Here is a 17,772-nt window from a genome sequence, read left to right on the forward strand (position 1 = left end):
CTCCGGGTGCTCTGGTTTCCTCCCACAGTCCAAAGATGTGCAGGTTAGGTGGATTGGCCATGATAAATTGCCCTTAGTGACCAAAATGGTTGGGTGGGGTTACTGGGTTACGGGGATGGGGTGGAGGTGTGGCCTTAGGTCGGGTGCTCTTTCCAAGGGCCGGTGCAGACTTGATGGGCCGAATGGCCTTCTTCTGCACTGTAAATTCTATGATTCTATGCAAATTCTATAAGCTAACTCCAATTAGGAACAGATAAAGTTACCACAACTCAAGTTGTAAATACTTGTATGTAAAGAAGTTTAAAACATTTTTGTAGGACATCATGAGGCACCAAATAAGTGTAGATTATTTTCTTGGATGTTTCAAAATTAATCTTCACGATTTAGACATCAAAATCCTACTTATTTATTTAAAACAATGGAAGAAGGAAGGGTTATAAAGATTGCCCTGGAAAGTACACTTGTGTACACTTTTGATGGGTAGGTGCCATAGCTGCTCCCCTAGCAGCACCGGCACCTATCATTGTTATGCACGGAAGGGAATTTTGCGCTATTCATTCTAACTTTTACATAAACAAAGATTCTTTACTGAGAGGTATACCTTGGTGGATGTATTTCCAGCAAACATTTTACTGGATGCCAATCTGTGTTTGGACCAGTTCTGGTGCAACGGGGTGTTGGACATGTTGGATGATTTGGACCTCAACAAGGTTGGGATCAATGTCCTTGTAAGGAGGTTAATTACTGCCATAAGGGAAGGTGTAAACTAATTTGGCAGGAGGAGGGGACCCAGGATTAAGTAATAGAGTGGGGACAGAAGGTGAATTGAGGACTGGGAAGATGAACAGCATTAGAATAAAGAGTGGTTCAAGGGCAAGAGAAATCAGACGGGGGAGATGCGAGTCAGACAATTATAGGTTTAGAGTGCATGTGTGTAAATGCAGAGACCCTCAACAATAGGGTTGGTGAGTGGCAGAGTATCACATAGTGACAATAGCAAAAACCTGGGAGGAAAGTGGGATCAGGTTGTTGAGTTGGATGATCAGCCACGATCATAATGAATGGTGGAGCAGGTTCGAAGGGACGAATGGCCTCCTCCTGCTCCTATTTTCCATGATTCAAACAAGGAGGGGGCGGGATGAACACATAAGATTTCTGGCTACAAGATATTCAGGAAAGGTATTGAAGGGAAAAAATGATCGAAGAATCCATTATAGCACTAGAAAACAATGATGCAGATATGGTTCAAAGTAGAATCTATTTGGTTAGAATTAAGGAACAATAGAGGAGCTATTATGTGTTGGACATATACCATAGGGTACCAAATAGTGGGAGGAGATTACCGCAACAGATCTCTTCGCACATCTTCGCTACTGAGTAGTACTACACTAGGTATGCTTCACCCGATGTCTGCATCTATATATTTACATTGAGTATTTATGTATGTCCTATGTTTTTGTCATGTATGGAAGGATCTGTCTGGACTGCACACAGAACAATATTTCTCACTGTACCTTGGTACACGTGACAATAAATCAAATCCAAATCCAATCCAAGCAGCTAATGTGCTGGCAAACTGCAGAAAAATGAACAAGTGTAGTGATAATGGGAAACTTCCAATTATCCTAATATAGATTGGGACATTGGAAGTGGAAAGAGGGAGAGCAAGGGAGGAATCCCTGAAGTGTGTCCAAGAAACCGTTCTTGATCCATTTGTTTTCAGCCTAAGGAAGACGGGAGTCTTAGTTCTGATGAGTGAAGTGGTGCAAGTGGAGCATATTTTAGTGGCAAACATTTGGGAAATAGAGATCACAATACCATCAGGTTTCAGTATTTATGGAAAAGGGCATGCTGAAATCAAATTTCAAAACACCCAAAAGGAGGAAGGCTAATTTCTGTGAATTGGAGAAGTGATCTGGCCCAGATGGATTGGTATCATCGATTAGCAGAGAAAACTGTAAATGAGCAATGGGACGTCTTCAATTTAGCTGGGGAGGAGACACAGTTCTTTGAATGGGAGACTTTTAGAGATGTTAACAGAGGACAAAATTAATTGGAGTTTGGAAAAACGTGGGTTAATAAATTTAATTTTAAAAATTGTTGGAGGAAATTTGATTGAATTCTTTGATGAAGTCATGGGGAAGAATGATGAGGGTAGTGCAGTCAAAGCCATGTATTTGGAGTTTTAAAATATGTTGGATAAAGTAGCATATGATCAATTTTGAAAACAAATCTAAGTCCACGGGATTAAAGGACAGCTCTGTGTGGGTCAGAAAGAAAGCAGAGAGGAGCGGTCAATGATTTTTTTCTTAAACTCAAGAGGAGTGAGCAATGGTGACCCATTGTGAAGGCAATGTAAATTAAATGTACTAAACTGCAAATTAAATTAAATTTTGTATGGTTTGCAGTTTGAGAGAGACCTGGAGGTGTGTACTTACCATTAACAACATAAAGGGCGGAACCTTATCAACCACGTGGAGGAAGCTTTGGAGGCAAGAGGGTGGGGAAATTCACGTTTCACGTCAGGTTTTCTGGCTGGCACATTCTTACCACCTAGCAATCTTGACAGACCTTGCACTGGCACTGACTGGTATGGGCTATTCCCCTTGCAGGGCAGGTAGCTAATTTAAGTGCCATGGGGACAAATTGGTGACACTGCAGACTCTTTACTGAAGCAAAGCGCCAAAGGTGCCAAGAGGTGACCTGCCAGCAGGGTCCTGACAGGTCTCCTTTAATTGTCCCCTGCACCAGAGCCTTGGGTGCCTGGGGGCAGCAACTGCCGGCCATCCTGTGGAGGCATCTCTATCTCTCCTGTTGGGGCTGACGACTGTTAACGGCCTCGGGTGCTGCCTGCTGAGCTCACCCGCCGACCCTAGGCATTCTAGGAAGTGGCTACCTCTGTGAAGATCACCAAGATGGGCAGGAAATAATGGACACCATCAGGTTTGGGGCCTCGATATGGTCCCAACACCCGAGAATCTTCTAAGTTGAGAAGCTTCCGCCCATGATTCAAAATCAGACTACATATTTCAAAATGGAATAGGCAATAACCCAAGAAATTCTAGTATTTAAAATCTGCTATGTTAAATAGAAGCAAGTTAGTTCATCGTTATGTTTATCAAAAGTAGGGCAGCACGGTGGCCTACTGGTTAGCACAGCTGCCTCAAGGCGCTGAGGTCCCAGGTTCGATCCCGGCTCTGGGTCACTGTCCTTGTGGAGTTTGCACATTCTCCCCGTGTCTGCGTGGGTTTCGCACCCACAACCCAAAAATGTGCCACACTAAATTGCCCCTTAATTGTAAAAAACAATTGGGTAATCTAAATTAAAAACAAAAAATGTTTATCAAAAGTGTTCTGGGTCCATAAAGCATCCATGCGTTTCATCTGGAGTATAGTGTAAAACTAAGATTACCTTGTCATTTGGACACCACGTCAGACAGCTGGCCCAGTTCACTCCTTTGAAGTAGGCTGTAGCCATTTTCAGGACATCCAGTTTCAATGGCTGTTCGATGAAGATAATGTAGTTTTCTGTCATGCCAAAACTGTGGTAGTAACTGGGATTGAGGAGCGAGTGACAAGGAACGGAATATAATATTTCACAATTTTTAAAGCACGCGTTCTTTTTGTCATCTGTTTGTTTTAAAATAAAGGAAGAATAGTTATCATATTGCAGCAAATCATGAGTTTAAAAGCTAATATGGTACTTTATAACCTGCACAGTAATGGTGGAAAAGTCCCCAGAGATAAAGATGGTGTTGGTTACAGCTTACTCAGGGAGTCCAAGTTGCTCTGGCAACATGCACTATTTGCATGCATCTTGTAGAGCAGGACAATGGATCATAGTGATGGTAGAGGACAACTTCCTCATGGCTTTCACATGGCTGACTAGGGATCTCTCACCACCCAACACTGCCGTGCATTGGAAGGATTTTCAGGTTGATAGTCAAATTGTTTGGAAGAGGAAGTCACTTCTTCACAATCTTAGATAGTGTCTGAAAATGGCAGTAGTAGTCAACGATTTGGTATCCCAATGTCAGACATTTTGGCAAAGGTAAATTCAGGACTGGCAGGACTGCCTGGCCCTACGGGACTGACAGCCAATGAGGCTCATTAAGGGCCTTGTTAACAGTAATGGAGGCTGGCAGGACTTTTTCCACTTGGCCTCCAGTTTCTCCACATTCCGGGAGGGGCACTTGAACTTCCTGGAGGTAGGCAGCCAGTAGAAGGCCTGCCCTCCCTGCCTGGTTAAGGGTACAACCAAATTCACCAAAAGAGGGACTCCCAACCCACAGTGATGATGGCCTGCTTTTCTATATTTTAATTAAGAAGCTCTCTATTTACCATTTATTGCAGCTGAGCACTGCTCGGAAGCTGGAAGGCCTTTGATTATCCTTCCAGCTTCAAAAGCCAAGTCACAGCCCTTAATTTGACAGGGAACCTAGTTCCATGCTAATTAAGGGGGTGTCTCTGTGTTATGAAGAGAAATTGGATAGACTTGGATTGTTTTCCTTGGAGCAGAGGAGACTGAGGAGGGACATGATTGAGAGCTATAGAATTATGAGGGGCTTGATAGAGTAGACAGGAAGAAACATTTCCCTTTGGTGGAGGGATCAGTGACCAGGGGCCATAGATTTAAAGTAAGGGGCAGGAGGAAAAACCTTTTCATCCAGAGGGGGATGGGAGTGTGGGACTCACTGTCTGAAACAGTGGTGGAGGCAGAGACCCTCATAACATTTAAGAAGTATTTAGATGCACATTTGCGATGCAAAGACATACACAGCTATTGGCCAAGTGCCGAAAAATGGGATTAGAATGTTAGGTGGTTGATTTTGACCGGGGCAGACGTGATGAGCCAGGGGCCTTTTCTGTCCTGTAGACCTCTATGACCAAGTGATTAGGGTCTAGAATATACTGCCTGAGATGGTGGTGGGGGCTGGTTCAATTGAAGTATTCAAAGAGTTGTTAGACTGCTAAAAAGGAAGAACATGAAGAGTTAGGGGGAGAAGCCGACACTAGATGAGTTGATCATTCAGAGGGCCGGTGCAGACATAATGGGCCAAATGGCCTCCCTCTGTGGTGCAAGGATTCTGGGGTCAATTACCTGACTTGGTATTTGGTATCTTCACAAACAGGTACTTTGTTTTGCCTTTCTCGGCAATAGAGGTGCCCATATTGTAAGTGTTTCCATTTCCATCATAATGTGGGTGAGATGTTGCCAGATTCAAAGCAACATATTTTCTGTAGTCAACCTATATAAATATGCCAACGGTAAATTAAGCCGCTCTTCACCTCTGAAGATACAGTATCAAAACATTTATTGTTTTCAAACATGCACTTTGCACTTCGTTATAGTGCACTTGAGACATTGGGCTAGTATTCTCCCACACAATTCTCCCCACCCCGAAAGCTCACCGATCGGCCTCTTCCCCCACCACCTCGCCCCCCCGGGGCTACTTCCTTCAGCGGCTGGCCCCAGAACCCCGGCGCCATGTTGGTGAGGGGACGGAGCACTCCGTGAGGTTATCGCGCATGCGCTAGTTGGCACCGGCCCAACTGCGCATGCGCGGGACCCAAGGCGTCGGGTGTTGAACGTGCCAAGCCGAGGCCCCGCCCCCGTAAATCGAGCAACGCCCCTGCTAGCCCCACGGAGAGTGGAGAATAGGGGTCTGGGAACGGGCGCTGACGCCAGACTAAAACACTCCGGCGTCGGCACTTAGACTCCCGTTCGGAGAATCCGGCCCATTATTTTAGCATAAATTCAATTGGAGAATATTATGACGCAGATAAATTAAAGCAATTAATAAAGACTGCGCCCACAAATTGATGGCATATGATGTTAGGCACTGAGGTACTGTACCATGAAACCGGAGGAACGCAGAAATATGAAACTTGTGTGCGGTGTTGAAATTTTCAACCTTCCAGAAGCATTCCATTTTTGATCTCCACTTCTGTGCTGTATTTTGAGGGTTGAGTATGTCTGAACCACATTGTAAAATCTATGGAGTGAAGTTCAGGCCTTTCCTCACAGGAAGCATGAGAACACTCCAAGGGATGGATCTGCCCAAGTGGAGCAGCATTGTTTGTTCACTGTCTACGGGCTGACTTAAGTGGTATTAATAGAATATGGGAGTGAATAGCCTAGACATTGTCCCCTCCATAAAACAGTGTGTAAAAAAGCTTTAATTCAGGAGGAAGGTGCAATCAGAAACATTGCTGATCAACTGATGCAATCAAAAGACGTACAAGGTATTTAACCATTGAATATATGATAGTTAAACATTGGTGACTGTTTCTGTATAAATACAACTGTTCACCGAGCTGTCAACTAGAATCCTGCAAACAGAGTTTTGTTTTAACCAATCTCACCTTCTCCAATGTTTCAAGTGATCTCGGATCTATCCTCCTGATATAGTTGACCTCTGATGAAGCAAAGAAATTCTCACCATATTTAATTATATTAATCAAACAATTGTCCGTGAAATCAGGAATGACATGCGTGAGATAGGAAAATGCCCTGTAAATTAAAAACAGAGGCATGTTGCTTTGTGTTCAATTCAGTTGTTTTCCATTTTGAGTCAGTGTGCAATGGAACAATTTAGAGCAGACTGTATAAAGTAAGTGGGCGAAATTCTCCGCACCCGCGGAAAGTCGGCAAACGGTCGTAAAAATCGGGACCGTTTTACGACGGTCGCGAAGGCTTCATTTCCCGACCGATTCACTTCCTGGAAATGGGCTAGCAGCGCGGCCGCGTCAATTACGTGCGTGATGACGACGGAACGCGACGACGACACGAACCCGCCCATGTGACGCCGCCCGACGCCGTAAAAAGGCGCGGGCGACCACAGAATCTGTCGGGCAGGATGTCGGAGCCTAGGCGAGCTGCACCTCGCTTTATTGATGCAGACGTCGAGGCGCTGCTCGATGCCGTGGAGCAGAGGAGGGGCATCATCCGCCCGCGGAGAGGGCATCGCCAACCTGCCAGCACGGTACGCCAGGCCTGGCGTGACGTGGCTGCTGCCGTCAGTGCTGTGGGGCAGACCCCTCGCTCAGCAGAGCAGTGCCGAAAGAAGCTACATGACCTCACCAGGTCTGCCAGGGTAAGTGCCATGAGGGTGCCCCCTAGTCACAACCATCCCTCCCCCTTAACTGCCCGGGGGGGGGGGGGGGGGGGGAGAGGGATTGGGGCAGAGTTATTTGAGGGTGGTTCACAAAGTTGTCACAGACCCAGCGCTCTGGCCCCGAGGAGAGATGCAATCATCTGATGACAACTTGCCCCCCTCCCAAACTGTGCCAGTATCAGAACGGACTTCTGAGACCTACCGTTTTGTAATGATCTACCTATGTTTCCTCCCCCAACAGGCCAAGGCCGGTCATAACCACCGTGAGCGGCACAAGACTGGAGGGGGTTCGCCCAACATGCACCCCCTCAGCACCTTTGAACAGAGGGCACTGGACCTTGTTGGGGGGTCTGCCACCCGCGATATCGCGCAATGCGAGGTTGGCGGAACTGCAGCAAGTGAGACAACCCTCCCTGACAAACACCCTCCCCCCCCCCCCCATCCTCTGTCCCTTCACACACCCTGCCCACTGGGACACCTCCCCATCCTCTGTCCCTTCACACACCCTGCCCACTGGGACCGTCCAGCGGCCTGCCGAGCAAATCGAAATAACCCGTCTCATTCTCTTCCCTAGGACGTGATGCCGAACGACCAGGGCCGTCTGGCTGCAGACGGAGACACGAATCTGCCGCCACCTCACCCGGGGCCTCACAACAGAGGGTGCCCGATCAGCGGGCAGCCCTATCTGCCCCAACCCAATCTGCGGACCAGGACGCACAGAGGGTTCGAGGTCCACCACCACCACCAGAAATGGCCAGGGACAACCCTCCTGTCGCTGAGCGGCCCCACACCCTGGACGAGGACCTAACCATTGAGAGCGTCGGGCTTGCGGCACTGCTTTCTCCCACCACTTCCATCATCCCAGAGATACACACCCCGGCGGGCCTATTTAGTGATGAGTCTCCTGGGGCACAGTCTGGTTGGCACATCACAGATGAGCAGGTACAGCAGGTGGAGGTCGGAGCAACAGAGGGCCCGGACTCGCGGAGGCCAGACCAGGCCCAGGATGCAGCTGGCTCCCAGACGTTTTCGGAGTTCCTGGAGTTTCTCAACCCACCCGCACAGCCGATGCCTCAGGAAACCCAGGGAAACAATGACGGGATGAGGGCTTCCTTCCAGACTCTGCAGACGCTGTTAGAGGAGTCGATCCGCGTCCAAGAGCAGGGAGTGGTGCCGCTCATGGCAGAGACCCAGTCCGACACCGCACGGGTGGCATCCGCGGTGGAGGCAATGGGTCAGGTTATGCAAGACGTTGGGATTAATGTGCACGCGTCATCCTCGGCCCTGGACAGGGTTGCCCTCTCACAGGCAGCAATGTGCCAGAGCCAAACCGACATTGCCGGCGCCCTGCGGGCCATGGCCGAGTCTCAGCAGGTCATTGGCCAGTCGCAGCAGTCAGTCGCCTAGAGCATCAACCGCCTGACACATGTGCTGGATGGCGTCGTGCACAATCAGGTTGAGATCGCACAGTCCCTGGCGGGAATGTCTAACTCCCTGGACTCCGTCTCTGCAAACCTTCGGATCCTGGTGGATACCGTTGCAGGCCTCCAGGACTGGCAGCGCCAGGTGTCGGTGGTGCGACGGGGAACCTCCCCGCTCGCACCTCTGTCCCAAAGTGAGGCCCGGGGGCCACCGGGCTCCCCGAGGGAGGAGGAGGTTTCGGGGCCCGTCCCATTAACTCCATCACGGGACGTCCCGGAATTCTCGGCCTCCCCCCGTCCCATCCCTGGTGCATCGGGTGGGCAGCAGGCAGAGCAGGGTGGCACAATGTCACCCGAGACGCCCGCAGAGCAGCCTGGCCCATCAAGGCCGGGTCGCCCCAGGAAACGCTTGGCCAAGGAGAAACGAGTCGAGGGGGGCGATTCGCAGCAATCCTCCTCCACTCCTGCTGTATCATCTGGGGATTCACTTAGACGTAGTGGTAGGGCCCGTAAGGCAACTAAGATAGACACTGAGTAAGTTGGCACGGGTGAAGGGCCCAGTTTAGTTGTAGGGGTAGGGCACCTGTAAATAATTGTTAATATTAAACACACTGTTCCACCTTACTTGTAATACCGTGTGATTGTTCCACAGCCACAGGAATCGTGATGGTGACCGAGTGTCGCTGGGGGTGGCGGGTGGTGAAACCTCGGTGCCGGGTGTGCAGTCCCTGCCCCTACCCCCCTCCCACAGCTAGCCCACGCGGGCACGTGATGGAGTGTCAGTGACGAACTCAGCGGCCACCAAGGTGGATGGTTCAGCTATTGCCATGGGTCAGACTCTCTCTAACGATTCTGAGCTCACAGCTCTTCGCAGAGCGGGCTGTCATCATTCCACATGGCACTGATCACACCCGCTGACACAGCCATCAATGTTGTGCCATTCCGTCTGGACCCAGTGATAAGCGTCATTTCGAAGTGGAGCAGTGTACACTGAGGGGGTGGGGGGGTTTGGTGGTGGCAGTTGTGTGGTGACCCTCTGCATGACTAGCGATGCAGGTGGTGGTTTGGTGTTCATCGGGGACGTCACATGCGATGCGTGAACCGTGCTGCCACCATGGCATCGCGTGCCCGCCGTCCTTGCCGGGTCCGTCGTGCCGCCTCCTGGACATCACCAGCACCTGGGTCGTGTCTGCGTGCTGCGCCCGCCACTCCGCCAGCGTCCTCCTCCTCCTCCTCCTCCTCCTCCTCCTCCTCCTCCTCTGTGCTGGCACCACTGCCACTAGCTTCTCCCTCCGCCTCCTGCAACAGGTCATCTCCCCTCTGCATCGCGATGTTGTGCAGCGCACAGCAGACCACTACAATGCGAGCGACCCTGTCGGCCTGGTACTGCAGGGCCCCTCCGGAGCGGTCCAGGCACCTGAATCTCATCTTCAGGAGGCCAAGGCAGCGCTCCACCACACCCCTGGTTGCTGCATGGGCCTCGTTGTATCGTGTTTCCGCATTGGTCTGAGGCCTCCGTATCGGCGTCATCAGCCAAGACCTCAGCGGATAACCCCTGTCACCTAGCAACCAGCCCCTCAGCCGGGGGGGACGTCCCTCAAACATCGCAGGGATGAACGACTGCGCTAGTATGTAGGAGTCATGCACACTCCCTGGGAACCTTGCACAGACGTTCATGAACCTCATGTGGGGGTCGCATACCACCTGGACATTAATGGAGTATGTCCCCCTCCTGTTTGTGAACACGTCCCTGTCCACAGCAGGCGGGCGCATGGGGACGTGAACACAGTCGATTGACCCCTGAACCCTCGGTATCCCGGCCACACTGGCAAATCCACGGGCTCGTGAGTCTTGACTTGCTCGGTCCTCGGGAAAGGTGATGTAGCGATCGGCGATGGCATAGAGGGCGTCGGTCACATCCCGGATGCACCTGTGCACCGATGACTGGGAGATCCCAGAGACGTCCCCGCTCGGAGACTGGAAGGAGCCGGTAGCATAGAAGTTCAGAGCGACCGTCACCTTGATGGCTACCGGGATCGCGTGTCCTCCCCCCGTTCCACATGGGGCGAGGTGCGACAGGAGTTCGCAGATATGTATCACCGTCTGCCTACTCAGCCGGAGTCTTCTCCTGCAGGTGATGTCCGGCATTGTTAGAAAAGAGACCCGGACACGGCACACCCTCGGCTTTGGTCGTCGCCTCTGACGCCGTGGCTGCACCCTCACTCTCTCCTCTTCCTCTTCCTCTTCCTCCTCCTCCTCCTCCTCCCCCCCCCCATGCTGCTCGACGACTGGCAACTCCTCGGCCCTTCCCTCTGCTGCTGCAGCTGGCCCTGCAGCCACTGCGGGTTGTGGGTGTGGATGCTGCTGCATCTCCAAATCCAGTAGAGCGGCCCCAACCACTGCGCAGAACATAGCCGTTCTGTTCCCATGCATCGTGCTAACCTACAGAAGGGTGGTGGGGGGCGGAGAAACGGGACATGTTAGACGGACGTTAGTCGACACCTCGGCAGCCTCCTGCCACGGGATACCTGTGTGTCCCGGTGGCCTGGTCGCGCTGCTGACACGCGGTCAGCCTAACCCCTGGTCACTTCCTGCATCCAACGGCCAGTAAACTATGTCCTCCTCACGGGTGCGTCAGTGGCCTGTGGCCGGAAGCCACAGGGGAACCAGCGGCCGTGTCCTCGTCACCTGCACACCATGGCATGGTGGCAGACATTTTGTTACGGGGTTGGACGGCTCACTCTCTACCTAAACCCCCCCCCCCTCCGTCGCCCCCCACTGCCTCCCCCGTCTCCCCCACTGCCCCCTCCGTCTCCCCCACTGCCTCCTCCGTCTCCCCCACTGCCCCCTCCATCTCCCCCACTGCATCCTCCGTCTCCCCCACTGCCCCCTCCGTCTCCCCCACTGCCCCCTCCGTCTCCCCCACTGCCCCCTCCGTCTCCCCCACTGCCCCCTCCGTCTCCCCCACTGCCCCCTCCGTCTCCCCCACTGCCCCCTCCGTCTCCCCCACTGCCCCCTCCGTCTCCCCCACTGCCCCCTCCGTCTCCCCCACTGCCCCCTCCGTCCCCCCCACCGCCCCCGTTCTGGACCCCCTCCCGTTCCCAGGGATGCCTTCCCCGTTGTGGCCAGACTCGAGCGGTGCGCTGAGCGGTGCGCTGAGCGGTGCGCAGAGTGGTGCCCTGACCTCCTCCAAGCAGTCGTCAGCCAGGCCGACTGGTTGACGAATTTAAAAAGCAGGTGTGTTTCACGACGTCCAAACAGGGCGCCATGACGTCGGGACTTCGGCCCATCCGGGCCGGTGAATAGCGGGGGGTTCTGGTCGTGTCAGGGGCGGGAAGGAGGCGTTTGTCGGGAAACGCGACTCCGACAATTTGCGGGGTTCGGAGAATAGCGGGAGGGCGTCGGAACAGCGTCGCCGTAAAAATTTCCGACGCCCGCTATTCTCCGACCCGTCGTGAGTCCGGAGAATCTCGCCCAGTGTTTCTGCAATGTTGGTACAACCCGAGGCGGACCCTAATGGGGCACTGGTGGTTGAAAGAAGTCAAAGTGACAATGAAAGCTTTGAACATAATTTTAATCTACCCTAAACACACAAACAGTGTGACTGGATAATTGTTTAAGAAGGAATGAAAGGGACTTCCGGTGGTGGCCATGAGCTGGGTGGTCACGTGAAAAGTCGCTCTCTCCTAGAAACATCCTATTAAGACCTTACTAACCCATCAAACAGGAACCAAAACAGGTTCCCCCAACTTAACCCCCACCTACCACTCAACCGACTGAGATGCTGGAGAGGCAGCAGCCAAGTCACAAGGCCAGCAAGAGCGAAGAGAGGACAACCTCAATCTCAGAGCAGGGGGACCCATCTGGCGACCTAGACCTGAGCATGACGGACCCAACAGGATTGCCAATTCCTGCTCAATCGCCGACAGAGAAGCTGATGCTCCAAAAGCATAGAGAAGCGGTGAAAGTGGACCTCATGTCGGCAATGAAGTTGGCAATAGAAGCCACGCTGGCCCCCATAAATGGAGCAATGGATAGAGCAGAGACTGGAGGCCCAAGAGGTGGCGGTGCGGGACCTGGAGAAAGCAGCGATGGACCAAGACCAGCGGATCACCTCACTCGAAACTGAGGTGACCAGGTTGAGAATGACCCAGAAGGCGCTAAAGGGGAAGGTGGATGACCAAGAAAACAGGTCCCGCCGGCAAAACCTGTGGATCGTCGGACTATCCGAGGGAGTAGAGTATAAGAACCCGACAGAACGTCTCAAAGATGCTCGATAAACTGGTTGGGGAGAAGAGCTACGTCAAGCCCCCAGAGGTGGACCGGACCCACAAGTCATTCCAAAATAAACCCAAGTCAGAGGAACCACCGCGAGCAAAAATTGCAAAACTTCACGGGCGGGATTCTCCGACCCCCCCCGCCGGGTCAGAGAATACCCTGGGGGGGGGGGGGGGGGGGGGGTGTGTGTGTGTGTGTGTGTGTGGCGTGAATCCCGCCCCCGCTGGCTGACGAATTCTCCGGCGCCGGGGATTTGGCAGGAATCGCGCCGCGCCGTATGGCTGCCCGTTTTAGGCCAGTTCTGCCGGCATAATTCAGAGTAGGTACTTACCGGTGGGACTTGGTTGTGTGGGCGGCCTACGGGGTCCTCGGGGGGGGGGGGGGGGGGGGGGGGGGGGGGGGATCTGGCCCCAGGAGGTGCACCTGCGGTGGCCTGGCCCGCGATTGGGGCACACCGATCCGCGGGCGGGCTTGTGCCGTGGGGGCACTCTATTCCTCCGCGTGACGTCTGCTGTGGACCTCCGTGGAGATGAACCCCCCCCTGCGCATGCGCTGGGATGACGCCAGCACATGCTGCCGTTCCCGCGCATGCGCCAACTCGCGCCAGCCGGCGGAGGCCCTTCGGCGCCAGTTGGCGTGGCGCCAAGCCCCTTCACGTCGGCTGGCATGGCGCAAACCACTCCGGCGCCAGCCTAGCCCCTGAAGGTGCGGCCCGACACCGGAGTGGTTCACGCCTCTCCTTCGCGCCGGAGTTGCCCGCCCCGTCGATTCCCGCAGAATCCCGCCCCACAAGTTTCATGACCAGCGTTCTGAACTGGGCGAGGAGCATGTGGTCATGCAAGTGGGGAGGACACACAATCCGCATATACCAGGACATTGGAGCCGTCCTGGCCAAGCACCAGGTACAGTTTAATAGGAGCAAAACTACACTGTTTAAAAGTAAAGTATAGGTCACATGACGTGTTGAAAAGATAACCCCCATCAGAATAGTCACCTGAAACATTAGACCACTCAACGGACAGGTGAAAAGATCCAGGGTCTTCACCCATCTGCAAACCTGAGGGTCAACTTCATCTTTCGACAGGAGACACACTCAAGAGAGAAGGACCGATTGAGGCTAAGGAAAAGCTGGATGGGATAGACGTAGCAAGCGTGCTTTGACATAAGGGTGCAGGGATTGCTATACTGTTCAACAAAACAGTAGCCTTTACAGGGACAAACATGGTGATGGACCCAGGGGGTGATACGCAATGGTTACTGGGGCCTTGGAAGGGGCCCCAGTGTAAATATATACACCCCAAAATGGGATGTGCAAAGTTTATTAAAAAGACTATATCAGAAATCCCCAACCTACACTAACTCATCATGGGGCAGAGACTTCAACTGTGTGCAGAACCCAAAAACAGACAAATTCAGCCCTCGAATGGGAGCGGAATCAGGAATGGCAACAGAATTAACCACCATAAAGCCTACTCCCACATAAACGTTCTTATAGTGGGTAAGACAGTGCTTCCAGGATTAGTTGGGGAAGAATATTCCGCAATAGTAATCTCGGATCATGCTCCACACTACACGGATGTGTGATTGGCGACAGGCCGGCCCCAGCGCCGGCCCCAGCGCCCCCCCCCCCCCCCCCTCGCCCCCATGGAGGCTGGACTCAGCCCTCCTCTCCGGCAAGGCGGTCTCTGAAAAAATGTCACAAGCCATCAATGGGTACGTAACCTGCCATCAGAACGGAAAGGTCTCTCCCAATTTATTCTGGGAGGCAGTGATCAGGGTGGAAATAATAACAGAGACATGAGAGACACTTTGTCCAGCCTGATGGAGGTCATGACACACACTACTGGGCAGACTATTTGCACAGTACAAACTAGGGGACAGTAAATGTGCCGACATATATGGATGACTGCGAGACAAGGTAAGAGGCCCCACTGGACAAAACAAGAGGAAGATAGGAGGAAAAACTCAGTACAGAGATAGGGGGAGGACCCTGGATCGAAGTACTGCATATGGTGCACTCCACCTTCTCATGCACAGAGCTGAGCCTAACACAGCTAAAGGTGGTGCCCAGAGTGCACCTGACCAGGACACAAATGAGCAGGTTCTTCACGGAAGTGAAGGATAAATGGACCGACGTCAGAGGGGTCCGACCAAACACTCCCACATATTCTGGTCCTGCCCCAAGCTTTTCGTGTTCTGGACCACCTTTTCAGAGGCCATGCCCAAGGTTGTGGGGGTGAGGATGGAGCCATGCTCTTTAGTGGTGGTCTCTTGGGTATCGGAGCGTTTAGGGCTCTTCATACAGAGGGGGATTGCCCGGTGGAGACTCCTGCTTGGGTGGAGGCTAGCAGCACCACCAAGACCTCCTCGCGGAGTTCCTAAAACTAGAAAAAAGAATTGCCATCAAGGGGTCAGAGGAAGGGTTCCACCACACATGGCGGTGGGGTGGGGGTGGGTGGGGGGGGGGGGGGGGGGGGGGGGGGAAACACCCACATAACAGAGAGGAGAAGGTGGTGTGTTCACAATACACTGGGGGCGTGGACACCCACTAGCAGCAACACATTAATACTGCCATACAAAGGGCTTAATCAGCATGTTAGATCTCATCTCCTTTTTTGCTTCTTCCTGGGGTGCTGTACTCAGTGAATATCCACCGCCTCAGGCTACAACGGGGCATTGCTGACTATATCTGTACCACGCTGATTACAACAATGTAAATACACAACGTGTTTTAGTATGTTTTAACACAAGTGTAAATGTTGATCACATTTCGGGTACGTCCAGTATTTAAAGCTTCTGTTATGAATGACGCAACTGGGTAAGTGAATTCTATGTTCAATAGATTTGCCTGTCATAAATGAAAAACTTCAATAAAAACATTTTTTAAAAAAAGGAATGGTAGGCAAAATGGGTAACCACTATTGAAAATCTTAATGCAAGTTGGAGGCAAACTTGATGAATTTCATGGTTCTTTTGAGTTGAGTTGATGTGGTGTATTTGAACTGTCAATAGTCATTCGAGCATACATTTCACTGGAATAATTCAGGTGTACGCATTAAGAGGAAACACAACAGCATGGATACGGTGGCAAATAAGAAACAAAAAGAACAGGACCACTGGGTTTTGCTTGGAATGCAGGAAGTGGTGTATCCCGACAGTAAGTAATAGGTCATTTTATAATCTTGGTCTAAATAGGTCATTAGGACTGCCAGCAATAGTCTCAAATACTGCTGGTGTCACAAAAGTAGATGATTTGGAAAACAAGAAGGTGATAAATACTGAAGGAAGGAATGGACAAGGTAAGAGATTAGGAAATGCAATTTCATGTGTAGAAGGTTATATATTTTAGAAGATAGGAAAATAAATAAATTGCAAAAGACCCATATGGCTGTGGCTGTTGGTGAATAGAGATTGAGGGGTTTGAATAGAAAATCCCCGAAAAGCGCCAGTGCAGATAGATAAGCCATCAATAGAACCTTAGGTTTTATAAATAAGGACATGGAATGGAAGGGTAACAGAATAATGATGGATTTATACAGTAACTTGGTTAGGCCACAGTTCGAGTGCTGTATATATGCCGTGGTAGACACTTCATCATATCAAAGGCATTAAAGCCATTGAGGCACTTGCCACAAGTTGGTCAGAAGTATGAGAAACTATGGTTTTACAGAGATACTTGAGATACTAGTACCATTTACATTGGATCATAGAATATCCAATATTTAATATTTCTTAAAGATTTAATAGAAGTTTTAAAAATTATGACAACATTTTGTTAGATTGAATGAGAAGATTATCTTCTCAAATTAGGAGTTGATGCTGAAAATCATCAAGTTAAAGAGTGACAAAGAGGTTTGGTTGGGAGAAATATCTTTGCCTGGGGCCATTTGCAAGCATGGCCTGCTTGCCACTGGGATCAGTTGAGGCAGAGTCTATTGCTTCCTTTAAGAGAAGTAGAGTTAAATTTGAAGCAGTCAAATATATCAGGCTATAGGGAGAGTGCAGAACAATAACATTAGCTTTAGATCACTCTACCAAGGAGCTGGCATGGAACAGTGGGCTGAATGGCCTCCTTCTGTGCTGCAAATTTCTCAATTCTATGATATAGTTTTATTTGATCGTTAACATAATCAGGAAACATCAGTAATTCATTTCATACTTACTTGGAAAATATATTCTTGCAAGGGTCTGGATAAGCCATTGTGCCAAACTCTGACACCACAATCCTATTGGCTTCTATGTTAGACTTGTAAGTATCGCTCTGAAGATACTTACTCCTGTAGAATACCTCGCCTAGATTTAAGAATATAAAATCCAGTCATCGTTGCTGTCAGCAGAAATGAATTTTCAATTTCTCCATTCTAGGTGACGAAACGTACAATTTGAGCTTTGTTCATCCATTTCTTTGAAAGAAATCAGACAACTGTAGGTCATGTGATCTGCTGCAGTTTCTCTAATTCAATTCTTCTTACTTCCAAATGGTAGCACATCTAATTCAGGATTGGGAATGACTGGGACTCAGTCCACTACAGCAGAATGCAGATAAATATATACAGAAAAATAACATGTTTGGCGTTAACTTTTTGAAAATCTGCATCTGGGGTACTAATGTCACTGCTTGATTCATTTCGGGGCAGCATTCCATACCAATCAGGTGTCAGCCATTGACATCCCTTTCTATTTTTTATTTTAAAGAGTACCCAATTAATTTTTTCCCAATTAAGGGGCGATTTAACGTGGCCAATTCACCTAGCCTGCATATCTTTGGGTTGTGGGGGCGAAACCACGCAAACACGGGGAGAATGTGCAAACTCCATACGGACAGTGACCCAGAGCCGGGATCGAACCTGGGGCCTAGGTGCCGTGAGGCAGCAATGCTAGACATCCCTTTCTTTTGGGCTTTGTGTTGGCACCAGTTGCAAAATAAAGCATATGCCAGACAATAATCTCACACAT

General features: G+C 50.9%; 1 protein-coding gene across 1 annotated transcript in view; it reads right to left on the reverse strand.

Annotated features, from left to right (window-relative positions):
- The window catches only part of LOC119971163 (beta,beta-carotene 15,15'-dioxygenase-like), a 43,022-nt gene that overhangs the window by 20,387 nt on the left and 4,863 nt on the right, over positions 1-17,772 (reverse strand). The window contains exons 4-7 of the mRNA XM_038806359.1: positions 16,980-17,109; positions 6,366-6,513; positions 5,101-5,248; positions 3,412-3,629 (exon numbers count right to left, since the gene is read on the reverse strand). Coding sequence (XP_038662287.1) covers positions 3,412-3,629; positions 5,101-5,248; positions 6,366-6,513; positions 16,980-17,109 — 644 coding nt within the window. The remainder of the gene's footprint in view (positions 1-3,411; positions 3,630-5,100; positions 5,249-6,365; positions 6,514-16,979; positions 17,110-17,772) is intronic.

Source organism: Scyliorhinus canicula, chromosome 9 (assembly GCF_902713615.1).
Source record: "Scyliorhinus canicula chromosome 9, sScyCan1.1, whole genome shotgun sequence".
In the NCBI taxonomy this organism is placed as follows: domain Eukaryota; kingdom Metazoa; phylum Chordata; class Chondrichthyes; order Carcharhiniformes; family Scyliorhinidae; genus Scyliorhinus; species Scyliorhinus canicula.